Genomic DNA, 20,338 nt, shown 5'->3' with positions numbered 1-20,338 from the left:
ACCTGATCCAGGTCTATAAATATCTGAGGTGTGGGGGGCAGAGTGGCGAGGCTAGACTGTATTCAGCAGTGTGTGGAGACAGGACAAGGGGAAATGGCCAGAAACTGGAGGCATAGGAAGTTCCGCAAAAATGTGTGCAAGAACTTCTGGAGTCTTCTCTGGAGATATTCAAGACCTACCTGGACACCTACCTGTGCGACTTGGTGTAGGGAACCTGCTTTGGCGGGAGGGTTGGACTCAATGATCTCTGGAGGTCTCTTCCAACTCCTACAATTCTGTGATTCTGTATTAACTCTGATGTAATAAAGGGCTTGTTCGTACTCTTAGTGGGACACCTTGTAACGGAAATGCATATAAAAATGGCAAATACAAATTCTAATTTTTCTAGTTTTATTTGTGAAGATTAGTTGGAATCATAAAGGGAGCTGCTATGTTCCATTTGTTAGTTTATGTATTGTCTTGTTAGCATATATTCTTGAAACATAATACATAAAGTACATTGTTTTTGTTTAGAAACCGCTTTGTTGAACTTCTCAATGTGAAACACAGTTCAGAAGGCAAATTGCAGTCCGTGGGAGATGTATTTTTTAGAATTAAGTATTTTTCTGCAGGAGCTATGCCTGGTGCTCACCTCTTTTTTCCTTCCCTACTGCAGTTAGACTGCTTGTTTACATCATAAAATAAGATACATTTTTCTTCTGATTTGAGAATTTACAGTATTTATAGGCTTTGAAAGGGTTGTGAATTGGGATTTAAAAAAAAAAAAGTCAAATTGGAAATGATCCAGCATGTATGTGTGCATATGTATAAAAATAGATTCATCATAGTAACTATACACACAGCGCATCTGTTGATGTGTGTATGTGTATATACACTTGCTGCAGGGTGTCTGCAGCACATAGTGAAATATTTTCTCATATCAACTAAACCTTTCCCCTTATCTTGTAATAAATAAATCTTTCTGTCCCCTCTTTTGTGGTCACAGATTTGAAAAAACATAACAGTTAAAATTTTTCAGAGAGTAAGATTCATTAAAACAAATAAGCAAAATTACCCACCACCCATACTTCCCAAACACGCAACTTGATCTTCAGCCATCTTTACATCTTTACCATCTGACATCATAGTCCATTTTTCACGTCCATCTAAGAGGTCATTTCAAAGCTTATCTGGGGGTTCTCCTTGTAAAGTAATTTTCAGAGAGCTTGTTAGTAGATCCAGTTAACGAGAGTACACATGAACAATATTGTCACAATCCAAAATAAAGTCCATTTTAAGGTTTTAGTCTGCAGAGGTTTGATTTATCTAACCAACAATTCTGTTGTTCACATCAAAAAACCTTCAAAAACCTTTTAGTTTTGAAGGGGACACTGATTATGAAGTATACGTTGACTTGTTTAATGAGGGAATCGTGATTGTGCAGATAATCTATTCTGTACATTAAGTGGACTTTTTGAGAAAGAGTGCAAGACTTGTTTGTTGGAATGGAAATGTTAGCAATAGGAAGGTTTGATCAATTTACTGGACATCTCTGAATCTTACTTTCCTATACTTTTAATATGAATTCTAGAATCTTTCAACTGCAGTGGAAGCTATGAAATGAGAAAACTGTTTCACTTAACCTGCACCTGCATTCAATTGCTGCTAAATTAGTATTTGTACATTTATACGATGAATAAAGCCAAAAGGATCGAGATTTTTATTTTAACTTACCCAATGTTTTGTATGCTAGTAGTGATATGTGCTTAGCTTCTTAAAAGTGGTTTTTAAAATCTCTGATATGTCATTCTCTCTAGTTCTCAAATACCTTATGAATTCAAATTTACTGTGTTTATTTTAGGGAACATCGTAGAACTATAACATACAATTATAAGGTGGCTTAGGTTGGAAGAGACCTTACTGTTGTTCTAGCTCCATCCCCTTGCTATGAGCAGGGCTGTCCCTCATCAGCTCAGCTGCCCAGGGCCCCATCCAACCTGGCCTTGAGCACCTCCAGGGATGGAACACCACAGCTCTCTGGGCATGGGCCAGGGCTTCACTACCCTCTGAGTAAAAAAATTCTTATTAACATCTAACCTAAATCGCCTCTGTTTTAGTTTAAAGACATTCTCCCTTTTCCTATCACTCACTATGAGACCATGTTGGTCCCCCTCCTACTTGTAAATTCCCTTCAAGTGCTGGAAGGCCAGAATGAAGTCTCTCCAGACTCTTCCCTTCCCCAGCCTAAACAAGCCCAAGTTCCTCAACCTTTCTTGGTAGGAGAGGTGCTCCTGCCCTCTGATCATCTTTGTGGCTTTCTCTGGACCTGTTCCACCAGCTCCACATCCCTCCTGTGCTGAGCACCCCAGGCTTGATGCAGTACTCCAACTGGGGCCTGACGAGGGCAGAGTAGAGGGGAACCATCCCCTCCCTCTCCCTTCTGGGCACCTTTCTTTTGGTGCAGCACAGGATGCAGTTGGCCTTCCGGGCTGCAAGTTAGCACTGCTGGTTCATGTCCAGCCTTTCATCAAAGTAATTAATAAGAGTGTACAGACTGAAATACTGTTTGTATTTAGAGTATTTTGGGGATGTTTTCCAGATTTCACAAAATCTGAAGTTCCTTTCCTCCCTTCTTTAAAGACAAAGGCACAACAGAATGCTTTTATGCCCACTTTTTCTAATATCTATCACTATTTTTCAATTTTCTTTAATATGAAAAAAATCTGGTTTTTTTTCTTTAATAAAAGCCGTAGGAATATTTTTTTCTGGGATTATGAGTATGCATTTGCAGTATAGTGTCCTGAAGATTTATGAGTAGTCATCCATATAGCTTGCTACTGAGCAACATCAAGTATAAATTTTCTGAGTTTTCTGTCTTGAGCTCAGAGCTCACTCTTGTTATAACAAACAAAAAATATTTTTAATAAAAAACAATACAAATATGTATAAATATAATAAAGCTAGTTTTACTTTTGAAAGAAGTCACTAATTGCTATTGCTTATTGAGTTCTGCAGTTACTGGATACCTTGGTATCTATCCAAACATCAAAGACTTAAAAAGCAGGACACGGGTAATCTTAAACTTGCCTTTTTATTTAGGGCCTGACAGCAAAGAGCAAGCAGGTTGTCTCTAAGCTTGTTCTCTGACACAAGCTGAATAATACAGCATTGAGAAGGAAATTTTACCTGAGCCAATCTACAGAGAACCAACAATGCGATGGTACTTAATTTTACAAGGACTAATTTGCAGATATCTCAATGGTTTCCTGTTCTCCAAGTTGAGAAGAGCTTTTGTGAATACTTTGCAAATCTGTGCAATTAAAATATATGTAAGTAGACCAAGCGGCACTGGACTTCCCACATGGCAATAGAGCAGGAGTCAGCAATCCACAACTCCTACATTAAAAAGAGATGGTAAATTTGAGCCTTGGTATTCTTAAGAGTATGGTTGATTTCTGATTTTGGATAGTGTTTTGCAGGACTTACTACAATATTTTGCAGTTTGCATTGACAGTCTCGAGAATTCTTATATAAACTTGGGGGAAACCTGCAATGATCATGTTTCAATTAGCGGCGTTGTCTGCAGGTCAACTGATGCAGACTTGCTGATTAGTGAATTCTGGTGGGATTTGAATAATTCTCTTCATGAAAGAATAACTGCTGTTTCTGAAATAAGATTTCTGTACTACACAAAATTCTGTCCTTCTAAATAATCTCTGTATTTTGGAAACAGATGCTTTCTTCTGCTTTCTACCAGGTGCCTAAAGCTCTTTTAAATTTACGTTTTCTTCTTGCAGTATTTATAGACTATACTCTTCACAGGCAAGTTCTCCCTGGGAAGGTTTTATATTAATCTAAGAGAAATTAACGCTTTCAGGGACTCACTCATCTGACTGTTCTTATTAAATGGCCCCCTAGAACGCCTGTCATTTGCATTTGGTCAAATTATTTTCACCCTCTTTGCATAGGTGCTTACAAAATGGGCAGTTCTGCTGAAGTATTCTTAGAAAATTAGGTCATAAGGAGGTGAAATATTTTAGATCACTTTGCGTACATCTCTGTAAAATGCTATACCAGATTTTAAATGTTTCATAAAACATCAGGATATATGTAGTTGTGCTAGAATGTTCATCAACTACAATAATCCCACTGGCAAGGCTCTCACATTTGTTCAGTTGAAAAAGTTACTTACAGGAGGTTATTAAACAAAGTTTGTACACTACTAGTTCACTTATGATCTTTGTTTCATAGTGACATCTTCTGGTAGGTCTGAACACGTTATTCCAGAATAATTTCTTTCAGATATAATAGGAGAACCGAGAACCAGCATCTTAGGAATGCTGCTCATCAGTGTGTGGGTGCTCAGTGTTTATTCCACAGCAATTTTTCTATTCTATTTTTATTTTGCTTTTTGTCTGTCATACTTCAGCAAACAAAGCATACTGTCACACTGCACTGAACTGCATGTTTTGATGCAGGTAATTGGCAGTTGCAAAAACAAAAGTTCTAAACAAATGCATTCAGATTGAAGTAATATTTTAATATAATACTTGAAACGTGATTTGCAAAACTTTAACTTGGATTTTCTAGAAACTGTGTTTTCAATACATTGATTATATTTTACTTGTAGTAAGTTGCTGTAGAGTTCACACTATTTTATCTCTGCTTCTGCTTCTATACTTGACAATAAAAAACAAAGTTCCATGTGTTATGAAATAACATTTTAATATTTCATGGTTTATTAACTTCAGAAATACAATTATGTCTTGAATAAAGCACTATAATCAGCACACAGACTGTTATTTATCAATTGCAGCTGAAATTTTGACAAACAATAGATTTTTTTGCACAACAGTTAAGTTGTAGGATTTAGAGTATTCATGAAACGTTTGGAATTCTTCTTGAGAATATGATTCTGATTCTGAAGCTGATTCTCAAGCACATTTAGAAGTGCCCATCAAACAGTCTTTCCTTTCACTAAAATTTCTCATGGTATTTTTGTGTGTTATTGTTTCAAGTGAGCCTGATTTAAATTATTCAATTTTTGGTTATCAGATTTTCAGCAGACATTGAGTATAATACATTTCCCTTCAGTCACCCACTGCACAAATTAAAATTCTCCTTTCACTTGCAAATCTTGTCTGTGGTATCCTCTTCTCTCACCTGCCCAGACAATTAAAAAAACAGCAAAAAAAACCACAAAAACTTTAATATATATTAATCATACAAGTTAATAATATTGCAGTGTAGGAATGCTGGTAGATTTTCAGAACTTTTATGTAATACAAAACTCAGCTCTAACTGTATTTGGATTTTGCAGGTGCGTAGATTTGCAGAAGCATTCTTCTGTCTTGAGCATCCTAGGCAGGCTGCCCTTGCCTATCAAGAACTACAGTGAGTAGACTTTTGAAGTGCAAAATATGCAGCACATAGTACTGTTATTCTGTGGCAGAAGTACTGTCTTACAAAAATACTTACATAAGTTCAAGAGAAACACAATGTTCTAGAGATTTGAAGTTTTTAAATGAAGAACGTAGTGCGATGCAAACGAGTAATGGAATAATTTTTCTGTTAAATAAATAATTAGTAGAAAAGCATCTACTAAAGGGAATTAAATTGCTGCTAATTTATATTAACATAAAAATAAATAGTTCTGTTTTTTAATGTAGGATACCTTTTTTTCCAGTGCTCAGAGCCACCTACAAATGTGTACAGCTATAAAAAACACTTCTTTCTGCAGTTCTCTTCCACCCCTTCCTATTGAATGCAGTGAACTAGATGGAGATACGAACTCCTTGCCTATAATCTTTGAAGATCGGTATTTAGATTCAGTTACTGAAGGTAAGCACACCTCCCAGTGCAGTTTTCTCTTTGAAGAAAAGAGCAAAAATGATGTAATAACTAAGTATTTTTTCTTGACATTTCTTGATGGCTTTGAAGGAATACATTTGTTTGCTAGGTAATCTTTAGACTGAAGCTGTGAGAATGTGTAAAGTTGTATAATTACCAGTGTTTTATCGCTTCAGTTACTTGCATAACCTTGTAAACAATCCTTTTTTTTTCTCGCTTTTTTTTGATAAAAGATATGGATGTACCCTGGTTGGTAGTTCAGAATCTTCCAAGGTCAGAGTCCAATAAACTGGATAAATTTGAAGCTGAAGAAGGTTTCGTAGCTGGATTCACTAGCCCGGAATTGAAAACAAGACCTGCAGGTGCCTCCAGCCTTTGGCATTCAGAAAATGAAAAGATGCTAACAAAGTCTTTGAAAGGGAAAAATGAAGATGCAAATAAACCCAAAGTTAAGGTTACTAAGCTCATGAAAACAATGAAACCTGAAAATACGAAAAAAGTCGTGAAACAGAACTCTAAGGACTCTGTGGTCTTAGTAGGCTACAAATGTTTGAAAAGTGCAGCACTGGAAGATACCTCTAAAAGTCCAGAAGGCAGGCCTTCCTGCAATACTAATGAAGGGCTGGACCCTGCAGTAAGTGGATTTCCTTGTGATACAAAGCCTTGCACCCGGCAAATAAGTCAAAGAGAATTTGTGTGTTTGACATCTGGAAGTGAGGAAAACACTGCTAAGATTGAAGGTGTTCAACCAAGTCAGGGTAGCCCTGTGCACAGTGAAAACATGGCTATTTTTGGTAGACTTACCATCTCCCAGGCAGGCCCTGGAACTGTGCAAGCAGACAGTGCTCTACAACCCAGAGATACACCTGAAGGTTGTCATGGAGTTCAGCCAGCTTCCTTGGGAGTTAGGACAATTGAGGTCAAACCAAGTAGTAAGAATCCTTATGAAGGGGAGAAAGTAACTGTTCATATTGGATCATGGGCTGAGTTTCCACAAGATGGAGTGCAAGGAGAGAATCTGCAGACACCCAATATTCAAGCTTCAGAATCTGGAAACAAGTTGCATTCAGGAGAACCAATGCTTGAAAAGGAAGATGTCCATGAAAAAAACTTCCAACACACCAGTGATATGTTAACAAAAGTAAAAAATAATCAGCCTAGTTTATCTACAAAAGAAAGCCTGCTTTCTGTAAGCGGAGACGTCACTAAATTACCAGACGTTAATGTGACGTGCGCCTCTTCTAGGTTTTCAGATTCTGGCATAGAAAGTGAACCGAGTTCTTTTGCAACTCTCCCCAACCCTGATCAGGTTTTTGAAAATGTTCAAGGGCAAAGTGCATGCAATGCTGAGAGATTATTTCCTCAGCTCTTACTGAAACCAGACTATGCTATAAAAAATGCATTGGAAAGCCATTGTACTGAGAGTACTAGTGCTGTAAGTGAAATACAATCATCCTTGACATCTATAAATTCTCTGCCTTCAGATGATGATGAACTGTCACCTGATGAAAATTCAAAAATAACTATAGTACCTGAATGCCAGCTAAGTGACAGTAAAACTGTACTGGATCTTGGAGCAACTGATTTGCCAAAATGTGATGATAGTAAAAAATCAAATACCAATCTGCAGCAACACTGTGTTGTATTTTCAGGGCATTCAGATAAAGAAACTATGTCCATACATTCCTCACTCTCAGGAACAAAAGAACTTTTACACTTAGTTGTTTCAGATGAGGTTACATCTTCTGATGTGAAAAGCAGCAGCTCACAGGCAGACCTTGGCACAACCTGTACGGACTCTCAGGTCCTAGAAAGATATCGTAACACTACAGAAGACACAGCTAAATTGCATTTAGAAATTACTTGCTTGGATGAGCCATCTGTTCTTTCAGGTTCTTCATCTGTACATGCAGGGTATGAGGTTGAAAAACCAAATGAAGGAAAATATAACGAGCCTTTAGAACTAAAGGAGGCAGTGGAAGAACTGTCAGCAGCTAAAAGTGACACTGGTACTGATAATCCTTCTCCAACAAGTAGTACTGATATAGTAAAGCAGGGGCTTGTAGAAAACTATTTTGGCTCTCGAAGCAGCACAGATATTTCAGATATTTGGCCTATGGACAACAGCAATCCCGTTAGCCCTCAAAAAGAAACATATGAAAAACAAATTATTTGCTCTTCCCAACAAGATGATGAAGAAGAGGAGGATCAAGAAATGATTGAAAATGGGTATTACGAAGAAACAGACTATGGTATATTAGATGGAGCTTCTGGTGCTGACCAAGATCCTGATTTAGCAGAAGAAAGAGCCCTGAGGTCTGAAAGGCTTGATAGTGGGCATCTGCGTGATGGAATGACTGTGCCTCCCGTCTGTACTCCTGGTTGTCTGTCTTTTCCTTCTTCTCTGAGAGACTCTCCTTGCAATGTTATCTGTTCTTCAAGGAACAAATCTGATGCAATTACACAGCAGCCAGGCAGCACATCTTACAGCTCAGCTTCTCCTGTTTCCTGGTATGAAAGCTCCCCAAAGCCTCAAATGCTGGCGTAAGTGATTGTTTTAAAATACAGTTTATTTGCTTCTGGAAATGATGTTAATATAATATGAAGGGGGAAAATAAGCATGATTAGGCTTCAGAGAGCCCCCCAAGACTGTGGCTTGTGGATTCTGCACATTTAAGTAGCAACACAATTTAGATATTCAAATAAAAAATGTGTTAGCACAGAATTCCTTAAATCAGCTACACAAACTTCAAGGAAAATGCACGTATTTTGTTCCTTTAATAAGTTCCTTTTTAAAAAAATAAACATACAACCCAAAAGTGATGTTCTAATGGTGTTTAATGAAATGGAAGCTGTTAAAATAGCAAGCATAGGAAAATATGCTTCAAGTTTAAAAACATGAAAGCAAAAAAACATCTGTAACTTTTTGTTCATTCTAATTCATTGTAAAGCTGTCTGACAGCATAACCCTATTTTTTGATCTTAACAAAGTGTAACATCTCAGAGACTATAGTGCTGTAATTACACTACAGTTGGATACCAGGAAGCCCAAATTTAGAGCAATGTCAGGAATCCCAAATGCAAACATAACAGTTTCCCTGATAACCCCTGCTGCTACCAGAGCATGGGAAGTAGCAGCCTAATGTGTTGTATTGGAACTAAAATGTTGCTGTCACAATAAAGCAAAGTTAGAAGGTAGATAAAGACCAGATAGTTTGTGGTTAGCAGTTGATTACAGAAGGAAGGTTCTAGCAATTGTGGCAGAAGCAAGATTAGAAGTGAGAGGACAGAAAAGAAGCTTTGAAATAACAGGGAGTGGGTACTGGCATGGAATAGGAAGGATGAAAAGCAAAGACTGCGGCATTCCGAAAGAAAAGGGCAATGCAGAGTAAAATTTGATGCTTGGCCTAGGGGAAAGCAAGTCTTATGGACTGTTGGATCACTGATTCCAGAGGGCAAAAGCTGCATCTTAGAGAACTAACTTTAGCACATCTCAGTCATTAAGTATTCCTGCAGTACAAACTGAGTAAACTCTGCTGCAGAGGGTGGGGTAAACTGACTACAGTGGTGTCTTGTCAGTTGGTGAGGAATGAGCTAAAGAAAAAGTTGGGAAAACAGAGAATGAAAATTAGGACGGGAGGAAAACAAGGAGCCATTGGAAGAGGACGGGTTGCAGAGTGACTATGAGGGATCATGCAGAACAAACAACATAAAGAGGGAAAAAACCATAAAGCTTTTTGCTCAAAGCAACACTGCTTGAAATATTTCAGGCAAAACTGGTAGACAATTAACTATGTAGGAAGGTCATGTACAAAGAAACTATGGGAAGGGATAGAAAGGAAGAGTGCAAAGAGCTCCTGGCATATGGGCAACTCAGCTATTAGAAACTATGATGCAAGCCTGTAATAGGTAAGAGATCAGAGGTCTGGATCTAGTTTTCTTCTGAAGAAAATACCAGTTACTCAGCCTATTAGATTTTATCATGAGCAGAGATGTTACTGATTCCAGCCCTCTGCTGATCTATGAAATAGTTTTTAAGTTTGACAAGAATTACAAAAATTCATTGGAAATCTTTACCTCGACTTTAGATCAGGTTATAATTCCAGTAATATTGCATTTAAACAAAGCTGTCACTTAGTTAAGACCAGAACAAAACCAGAAATTCAGTGTTTTCAGAAATACAGAGATTTTCAAAGGAGAGAAGAGTCAAGCTTGGGGCATGGATTTTCTTATAGTGGACAAGGGACTGTAGAAAGCTGGAAATGAAAACATATTTTGAGCAATTGGCTTATTTTGTGAAAATAGTAATTTTATAAAAAATTTTTGTTCCTGTCAGTCATGTAAAGACAAAAGCAAAAAGTCACTAAAAACGCTATGGTAGGAGATCCTAAGTTTGTCTGATAATAGTAAATGTTTCTTTATCATAAATATTGTTTCTTTCCAGTTTCCTCCAGGCTAAGGAAGAACTGAAGCAACTGAAACTTCCTGGATTTATGTACAGTGATGTTTTCAAACTGGCCTCTTCAATACCTTACTTCAGTATGGAAGAAGATGACTGTTCAGAAGAAGGAATACATCTTATAGTCTGCGTCCATGGCCTAGATGGTATGCTGGGAAATATGACACCGAGTGAGATGACAGTTCAGGTCACCAGTTAGATTTAGTTTTTGTACTCTGAACTGAGCACTTCTGGAACAGGTTCACCTAAGAGAGATGGGGATCTGACACTGTGCTGTTATATGAACAGTGTGTTCCAGAAAATCACTTGAATTAAGAATTTTATATAACGTTTGTCTTGAGTAAATATTTCTTCTGCATAAACCCAGTTTATGCCATAATTCATATCAGTTATATCTTCTGGTCTTTATGTCATCTAAGTATTTGCCCATACTGCAGTAAGAGAGCAGATAGTAACAAAACAATTTTGTTTAGAATTTGTAATGTTACATTGTCAAGGAGAATAAAAAGTGTGCATGTTGTTATGAAAAAAATGTTACATGTAAAATGCAGTCAAGTGTGTATTAAGTTTTGAAATGTTAGATCACAGAATCACAAAATGGTTGAGGTTTGAAGGGACCTCTGGAGACTACCTAGTTGAATTCCCCTGCTCAGCACAGGTTTGCCCAGTGGGATTCTGAATATCTCAGGGACTGAGACTTTACTGTAATAATAATGAAAATATCCCTTGCTAAATGAAAGACAATAGGAAAATTTAAATAGTGTAGAATATAGCAGCATAAATTTGAACACTGACAGGCACGGGGTATCAGTCACCTCTCCAGGAAGCCTGTACCAGTGTTTGATCACTCTCATGGTAAAGAAATTTTTCCTATTGTTCAGTCTGAACCTCCCCTGACACAGGTTTGTGCTATTCCCTGACATACCATCATTTGTTACTGGGCAGAAGAGGTTGGCTCCATTTCTTGTACACAGGAAGTTTTAGAGGGTAATAGGTGTCACTTCTTAGTCTCCTTTTTTCCAACTAGCCTATCCATGTGTCCTCAGCCTCTCTTCCTTAGGATATGCCTTCAAGCCCTTTTACCAGCTTTGCTGCCTTCCTCTGGTTGCATTCAAGCTTGAGTACGTTCACCTGCTTTTAGTTCAGAATATATGCACACACCAAGAAATAATGTCTGCTCTGGTTATGTTATTTCACATCATTCTGCCATCAACCTTTTTGTCTCATATTGAGAAGCTTCTTAAATAACAAAGCAAGAAGACAAGACCCCAAAGAGCAATAGATAGACTGTTGGGCTGGACTGAAACTTGCACAGCTGTCTTACTACTTTTTCAAATTCCTAATTTAAAAAAAAAATTCAAAATAATGGAAAGGCTTTTCCTTCTGCCTTTGAACAGAAAGTATCCATTGTTCTCAAACCAAACTCAGAAACGCTTCTTCTTCCTAGTGTAAATGTTTGTGTGGTACAAGCATACCTAGAGGTGACACAAAAGGTAACTTGGGCATAAGAACTGTTATTAAAAAAACATGTATTTGAAGCCGTAGAACAATCCATATAGATAGATTTTTCTTCCAAAACAGGATGTTCATACAAATTACTTCCTCTTAATGAGGGGTGTTTTGTTTGTGGGTTTTTTTTTTCTTTTAAGACAGAAAGAGTATCTTTCTTCCAAAGATATGCATAATCATTGATATAGGGGAATTTCAGGACTCTACTTAAACTACCTTTGGTTATCTTATGTGCCCATCTGTGGATATCTTTATCTGCTGATGGCCCAGTTTGCCTTTTTACCCTGTGAAAAACTTTTCAACTTGCCTTTATGCCTTGCTGCTTCACTGAAATCTTTTAAGTTAGCTTTGAGTTCTTTAATTGACTTTTATCAAAGTTAATTAGGTTTTCAGAAATTTAGTGTTCACAGTGCCATGTATATGCTGGATGCTAAGACAAAATCAAACATGACTTCCTTGCTGTTTTAAAATGATGTCTGTAATTGAATGTCATTTCTGTAGACCATTTTGTCATTGCATTTGACATTGGAGCTTATCTTCCCGAGTCTCACTGAATTTTAAATAGGGCTGAGAATATTATTAGCTGTGTTTAAATATAAAGTTGTGCCATACGTTCATTTCAGTGCTCTAAATGCTTTTTATTGCAAGTTCCCTTTGCAGTATCTAACTGTTGATTGTTTTTCCTCTTTAGGTAACAGTGCAGATTTAAGATTAGTGAAGACTTACATTGAGCTGGGGCTGCCTGGAGGGAGAATAGACTTTCTTATGTCCGAAAGAAATCAGGTATTTGCCAGCAAGAGGAGAATTTTTGTAAAGCAGTGAACACTGTATGCTTTCAGACATGTTTATCTAATAATTCTATTGTGTTACAGTTTACCATGTTCTATATATTTTATTGTATTCTCATAGAATCCGTAATTTGCTCTGTGACTCACATTGAAGTGGTTGCATAACTTAGTAAGATAATGAAGGATATATACAAGGAGTAATATTTGTTGCTGCCATTTTGTTGTGTCTACTGATATCTGCTCAGTTCTCAGATTTTGTAGATAAAATACCTCTAAGTAGTAGAAGTAGTAATGGTAGAAACTTGCATGGCAGGAAGGAAGATGCATTATTTTACAGGAACTGATCTTTTGTCAGTGTACTGCAAGACCTTGATTATGACACCGAATTGACATTGATTTAGCTTTGTCTTAAATTTTTGTGAACTTTATTATTTTCAGATAAAGTAAGCTTGGAAAAGCGTGGAAGACCAATTTTCACATGTTTTTTTGGTTTGTTACATATTGTATTAGACGTAGTTCAGGGAAGCATTAGAACAGAGTCTCTGCAGTGACTTAGAGGAAAGGTTCAGTTAGTGCAGTGGTGTGTTTCTGGAGATAGCTGCTTGGATGCTTTGAGAGCAGGCTGGGCAGGCCCTGAGCCATGCCTTCTCTTCTGTAGCCTTAAAATTTTTGACAGTCTTTAGTTCTGAGATTTAGGAATTCCACTGAGACCACTGAGCCTAATAGCTACTGATGGATTTTTCTCCTTACTGTTGGCTTGTTCTTTTTTTAGTGTTTTTATTTTGAATTTCCACAGCAAAGAGTTGAGATTCGTTCTACTGTTCATATACATGAATTATCCAGTCGCAAACAGTGACGTTTAAACCAATCCCTCTTCATCTTGTTGGGCTTTTTTTGGAAAAGACAAAAAACAAAAACTAGTCAATAAACACTACCCATTTTTTGCTTCATTTAATCAAATATTTTATAAACAAGTAGAATTTCTCCCTCTTCAGGAGGTAGCTGAAAACCTAGTTCATGCCGTATTTCTCAGGCACATGTGGAACAATTTCTAGACATTCATGTTATCTGTCTCTGCCCATTTTCTAACTTCCTGTCCTTTAAAATAAAGTCAGAACTTTATAAGGCATTGGTGATGCTTGTGCACAATGAAATTACAAAATGCTATATTGATATTTTCTAATGCTTTCCTGACGTTCCTTATATAAATTATTATATAGAACATGGATATACAGTTTATTGTTTGCATGTATACTTAGAGCTGTTTTTCCCTATGTAACATTGTTTTGCATTTCTTGCCTTTTTATCACCCAGTCATGCAGTACTATCAGGTTCTTCTGAAGTTCTGGTCAGTTGTAGAATAGATTATCCTGGATATTTGGCTTTGTCTACAAATTCTGACATCTCATTACTCTCTTTCTTCCCTTATTCAGACCGTTTATCAGTATGTTGAATACTGACTTTAGCATAGATCCTTTGGAACTTTCATTGAGAAGTTTTAGGCACCTTTGCCTACCTCTTTTTAAATTTCTTACTGTTAATCGTTACAGAGAATTGGCTGGGAATTGGGAATTAGAGATTTTGTTGTTTTGAATAAACAGTACTTATGCAAACTTTCTCAGAAATTGTCTCATATTTCTATTTCCTGGGCAGTGTGATTTAGTTTTGAAAGTTTGGCTTTCATTTTTGCTGCAGATAAGGTTTATATGTAGGGGAAGCCTTAGAAGTAAAGCTGACTGTGTCATGTTGATAAGATTTGTTTTGGTGTGTTAGAAGCAAATAGTGTCACAATGAAATGTTTATTACTTTATTCCATGTTACAGGGAAAAAAATGAAAAAATGAGAATACCAAGCTGTGTGTAGTATTCAGAGTTAACATGAATGCTTTTATTTGTATTCTGTTGAACAAAACTCTGGGGAATAAGAATTCAGACTGCAGAATGCATATTGCTGTATTAGAAAATGCAGTTATTATTTTATATTTCTTTTATTTTACAGAACGATACCTTTGCTGATTTTGATTCCATGACAGATCGCCTTTTAGATGAAATTATACAGTATATACAGATTTATAATCTAACCCTTTCAAAAATCAGGTAATATCTGTTCTATACTACCTATAGAAATAAACTTAAAAGTAGAGTCCTGTGTTGTTGTGAACTGTGATGCTTGGAAGCAAGCCACAAGAGAGAAAAGGGAGAGAACTTCATGGCTGAGGAGGAACAGGGAAAAGGAGGAGAGAGGAGAGAGGGAAATAAAACCAAAGTAAGCAAGCTCACTTGTTCCTGATAATGGTTGTAGTACAGAGTGGGTCATGCATTACATTTCAGGAACTGCTGTCCTGCACTGCCTTAGAGATCCTGTGGGATGGTGATCTGTAGTGAAACGTAAGTTTTTGAGAATGTAGAAGGAAACCATAAGAGTGCTATTCCTAGACAAAGTTAGGTTTTTAACTGATTTTAGTTTCTTCACGAAGTATGTATGGCATATTGTCTAGATTGTCATTCCTATAGGAAAGTTCAACCTAACCTGTGGCATTAAAGGGCAGCCGCATGAGAAAAATATTTCTTTGTTTTGAATTTTTTCTACTCTTCCATCTGCTAGAAAGCATGTTCTGCATCTTAATTTAGAGTGCAGTATATGCATTCCTCTTCCCTTTTTCAATTATTCTCAGGGAATACCTGTTCCATTTATATTCTCAGTGTAGAGTGCACTGTTGGCAGATGTCATTACTAACTCAGCTGTGTTGCTGGAGTTAGCTTTTTGATAGATGAAAGGAGCAAGTTAAAGTCTGGCTTCACCCATTTGTTTAGACATTCTCTTATAATGCATCTGTAGTGCTTTTTGATTCATTAGTGGCTGTTAGTTATCCCACAGGTTTCTGTGTAGTCATGTGCTTGGGAAGTCTTAGCAAGATACAGAAAATATCTAACATGTTCAAATTTAATCTCACGTTTTAAACAAATGGTCATAGTTTGAGATTTGACATGGTTAATTTTGTTCAATGTGATTTTGAAAACACGCATACTGCATGTGAGCACCTCAGTATTGGAGAGTTCAGTATCTGCTGATCTCTCTCTTATCCTGTGGTCAGATGGACATACCCACCCACTTATCTTCCCATCATGCATATCTGAGAATTGAAGTCTCTTTTGATTTGTTTTTTTTTTTTCAGTTTTATTTATTGCCTGTCACTTGAATGACAAAAAAAAATTACATTTTTTAATTTTTTGTTTCCTTTACAAGAACTCCACTTCTCTTTGCCTGTCACAAAGCAGAATTTTCCATCCATCAACTTTTGCTTTTCTTATGAGGAAGTTGCAAATCGTGCAGCTGTTTCATTGTAGCTGTATGAGAGATCTTTCAGAAAGTTGTGCTTATATGCATGCTCTTGAAGGAATGATCCAGAATGCCCAGGAAATAATCTTCAGAAAGCCTCACATTCCTACTTTATTTTGATTGTCCCAGTGTAGAGAAAGTGTGCTTTGTTCTAGCTGGTCGTGTTCTCCTTAATGATGCTAGATCTCTTCCTAAAATCTATCTGTGTACTAAAGGTGTTCTCTGTACAAGAGCTTCTAAATTAAATTAGAAATCAGTCTCCAGGCCTATAATGATTTCATAAGGCAATAAGGACTGGGCAGCACCATGTCTCAGAAAAATCTACCTTGTCCCTCTTCTACATCCAGAATCTTGTTATGGGCAAAAGGAAATGCTCTTTATTATGTGTAAAATGTTCTGTATAACAAAGCATTCCTAGTATCTGTGTGTTAGGCTCTCCTTTCAGCACATCTGAGTCCTAAGATTGGTGGTTTACATCTTCCTTCAGCAGAATGGAGAGGAAAGGGTTACTGTGGGACATCAGCATCCTGGGGCTTTATGTTGGGGCCTTGGCCTTGAGTCTCCTATTTTTTGTCTGCATTTTTGCCCACATGCCCTTTCTTTTCACTGTTTCCCAGTTACTTAGCTTTTCTAACACTGTTTTTATTTCCTGACTTATGCTTCTGCAGTGCACATTAATTGACTGCTGGAGACTTCAGGCATATATCTGTCTGCACTCCATCACACCACATGTTATTCTGGTGATGCACATTTCAATTCCCACAGAACAAAGACATGTTGTTGTTAGAAACTGCAATGAAACTAAAGCAGCTTTAGGCCTGACTTGTTCCTGTATTGCTAGACAGTTGTTGTCACAGCTAAAATAAACTCAGATTAGCTCAGGCCAAGACAAGTCAAGAGAAATTATGAGATTCTACACCACCCAGTCAGTGCAAAGCATCGTGCCTTCAAGTAATAGCAAAATTGTACTCAGTGTGCTACATTCTTGTACTGAGATAAGAAGAGGCACTCCCTGTGCCATCAGAACCCAGAGCCATACTGTATTGTCAACTTAATGAATATCAGGTAATGCTAAAGCTCATACCTGTTATTATATCAATACACCATCCAATATATGCATTAGTTTTCTTTGAACAAAATTCTACTCAGAATGTGACTAGGAAGCACGAACTAGAAGTTTCATTCAAACCAGCAGCAATTTATTTCATAAAAAAACTATTGGCTAAAGAATGACCAAATAAACCACACAATTTTTCCTGCTAGGCGCGCATTAAAACATCTATTCGCTATTCAGACTCTGGGCTTTGTCTTGTTCAGTCAGCTATCTCTCATGGTGATGTTTAGGGAAAGAGTATAAGCAGAGGACATACCACAGAAGGTACCTATTGTGGGGATACCATTTGCTACTTCAGAAAGTTCCTAAGCTTGAAATTGTTTCAACATCTTTTTAATTATGGCTTTTTTTCCTTTTGTTTTTATGGACATTTTTTCCTTTTGTGAATTTTCATGCTTAGGCACAATCTTTCATTTATTGATACAGAATAAAGAGGTTTTACTGTGCGTAGTTCTCCAGTACAATCTCAGTTTGGAAACTTAGGGCGTAATGCAAATATAAATATGTAATTTTTTAACTTTAGCAATATCTTGTCTTCAAAAGGCAGTAATGTTGCCATCTGCTGTTCAGAAATGCATTGGTATTGCAGAGTATTCCACAGTTGCAGGTATCTGAAACAACGAGTAGGTTGGGTTACATTTTCATCTTACACTTTCCAAAGCTTTTTTCCTCACACTTGATTTGAAGAAATCCTTAAAACTTCCTCTAATAGAAAATAATATTAAAAGCTTATTGCACGTTCACCTACAAATCTTGATTTCAGTACAGTATGTTACAGTAACTTTTCTTATTTTTCTAAATCTTTACAAATGAAGAAGCGTTCAATCTTTGAGATTGATTCACATAGCTAATTGCAAGCATGCTTTTTTTCTCAGATGGGTGTTCCATGTTTCTAAACTTTTGATTTAGATAAGTCCATATTCTTGGGGATGATAGGATTGATGACGTGCCACTTTCTTATAGTACAGTACAAGAATTTCTCATCCCTTTATGCTATTTAGTGAACAGTGGCTGAACTATCAGCAAAACTGTTAAGAGAACATCTCTGCTGAGGTTCAGATCTTCTTTAGAAAATAACCTCTCCTTTACAAGAGCTGTAACTGTGATGCAGATCACCTACAAAATGAACTCGCTCAATTTCTGCAGGCACCTTTTGTACCTATAAAAATATCTGTGGTTTTGGTTTTTTTGGGTGTGGATGTCATGATGTACATTAAGAGAGTAGTTTCAAATTTTAGTATTCAAGGGAATCAGCAACTCTGTGTTTTTGTTTTCAAATATACCCCAATTGTACTTTTAATGTGACTATGCAATATCACAGAGGAGACATATTTTTTATTTCCAAGTCAGTTAGGTAAACACAGCAAGCTGTGGCAAAGAACTTCTGATTTGCAGGAATTTTGAATATCTAGTCCTGAAAGTGGCCAGAAAGAATGTACATATATTGTTAGACTGTATTTTAGTAAGGAACAAATAGCCCATTCTGACACTGAAATGTACAATTCTGTCAGAGTGTAGAAGTGACCCTACCATTCTGTAGCCAAATGATTGAATTTTTTCACTTAGCTTTAAATTGGAGTTTTCACAGTTAATAATTCTTGGTCAGAAAAAAAAAGTAGCAGTGTATTTTATACACATTGGCAACTTTAGCTATTTTGAATGCAGTGATAAAAGGAACATTGGAGGGGTGATATGTTGGTGCAATTAAGTGACCTAGCCATGGTAGTTCTGCTATAGATTTCCCAGACATTACTGGATGGTTACCTGTTTTCTCCGAGTCCTGAGATTACTTCTGTAAGAGAGGAAGACAAGTTTTTTTCCATTTAATTTTATGAATGTTATACTATATCCTCTGTAACTTGGTGCCTAAGATAGTGTGATCCTTACCCCTCTGCAGGGGTATGCAATTCTAACTGCATAACAACTAGAATTGCTTTATTCTGTAGTTTCCCTGCTAAAGAAATGCTTTGTACAGATTTGCAGGTATGGCAGGAGGTAACTCAGATCAAGTAATAATTATTCTTAGAGTTACATCAAGTCTTCACTCTAACTTGATTAACTAGGCAGACAACTAAATACGATGTTCTCCTTCCAGACAGGTATCCTCAGTTGCCTACCTCAACCTGATAATTACTTCTTTTGGTTGAACTGCTAAGCAGATTTGAGATGTTACTTCTATTATAAAACGTTCAAATTCAGTTAAATAATGGTTTTCCCATTTATAAGAGTTCAATTTTGAAATCCCCCAATAAGTTGATTCAGTATGTATATATTATACTGAATGCCATCACATGTTGTGATTTATTCAATTATGCACCTCTCAAAATATTTTCTGAATACTTGGTGCTAGGGGAAATACACCCAGCAACAATCCTGGGTTTGAGTGGGAGGGTAGTTTGTTTTCACCAGCTTTCAAAAACAGTTTGTACAATAATTGTAGAGAACATGTTTCTAATGAATATTTGTGTAGCTTGGGAGATGCAGACAAGCTGTGTTTCTATTATTGCCTAAAATAAAGGCTGGAATGTTTTCCTTTTGTTTTTTTTCTCCTTCAGCATTTTATGATAGCAGTTTTATCTTTTTCTATGTAAAAGAAAAAAAAAAAGATTACCATCAAATTGTGTTTTTATTTTTAAACAGCTTTATTGGCCATTCACTGGGTAATTTAATAATTCGTTCAGTGCTCACAAGACCTCGATTTAAATATTACCTCAACAAGCTTCATACCTTCTTGTCTCTGTCTGGACCACACCTTGGTACTCTCTACAACAGCAGTGCTCTTGTGAATACAGGTAAAATATTATTATTTATAGTGTAAGATCAGGGGAGGTTTAGTAGGTAAATGCTCTAAAACTATGTCTGTTTTTTTGTGAAGACTGACTGTAGGTGAAGCAGAACTCTAGCAGAAACTGCAAATAAATTCTAAGAAATCTTTTTAGATAACATACAATTTTTAAATTAATTAAGGATGGAAACTTGTTTCTGAGTTTAACAATTGCCTTGAAGGGCACAAAACCAAAGTGAGTAACACTTATTTTCACTACATATAAATATACTTATTAAACTGTTAAGAATACACTCTAAATCATGAAGAAAATTTGTTTATTTAATGCAAGCTCATTTACTGTTCTATTGTTTCATACAAAAATTAAGAGCAAAAACTTTCTACTCACATATGTTGGGCTCAAAAAAAGTTGACAGAAATTGCTGGCCAGTTGGAGTTAATGTTGGAGACTAACAAAGCAGACCCTTTAGGATTTTGGAAAATACCAAGATAATAACAAGTAATGGCATTGTAAT

At 36.6% G+C, this 20,338-nt stretch overlaps 1 protein-coding gene across 1 annotated transcript in view; it reads left to right on the top strand.

Annotated features, from left to right (window-relative positions):
- FAM135A (family with sequence similarity 135 member A) overlaps positions 1–20,338 on the top strand; it is an 81,476-nt gene that overhangs the window by 51,410 nt on the left and 9,728 nt on the right. Inside the window, 7 exon segments of the mRNA XM_010707757.3 lie at positions 5,300–5,373; positions 5,666–5,820; positions 6,063–8,373; positions 10,274–10,434; positions 12,489–12,580; positions 14,584–14,681; positions 19,679–19,830. Of these exon segments, the coding sequence (XP_010706059.1) occupies positions 5,300–5,373; positions 5,666–5,820; positions 6,063–8,373; positions 10,274–10,434; positions 12,489–12,580; positions 14,584–14,681; positions 19,679–19,830 (3,043 nt within the window).

This window comes from Meleagris gallopavo, chromosome 2 (genome assembly GCF_000146605.3).
Source record: "Meleagris gallopavo isolate NT-WF06-2002-E0010 breed Aviagen turkey brand Nicholas breeding stock chromosome 2, Turkey_5.1, whole genome shotgun sequence".
Classification (NCBI taxonomy): domain Eukaryota; kingdom Metazoa; phylum Chordata; class Aves; order Galliformes; family Phasianidae; genus Meleagris; species Meleagris gallopavo.
Note: the sequence above shows the minus strand (reverse complement) of the source record. Positions and strands in the feature narration are given on the sequence as shown.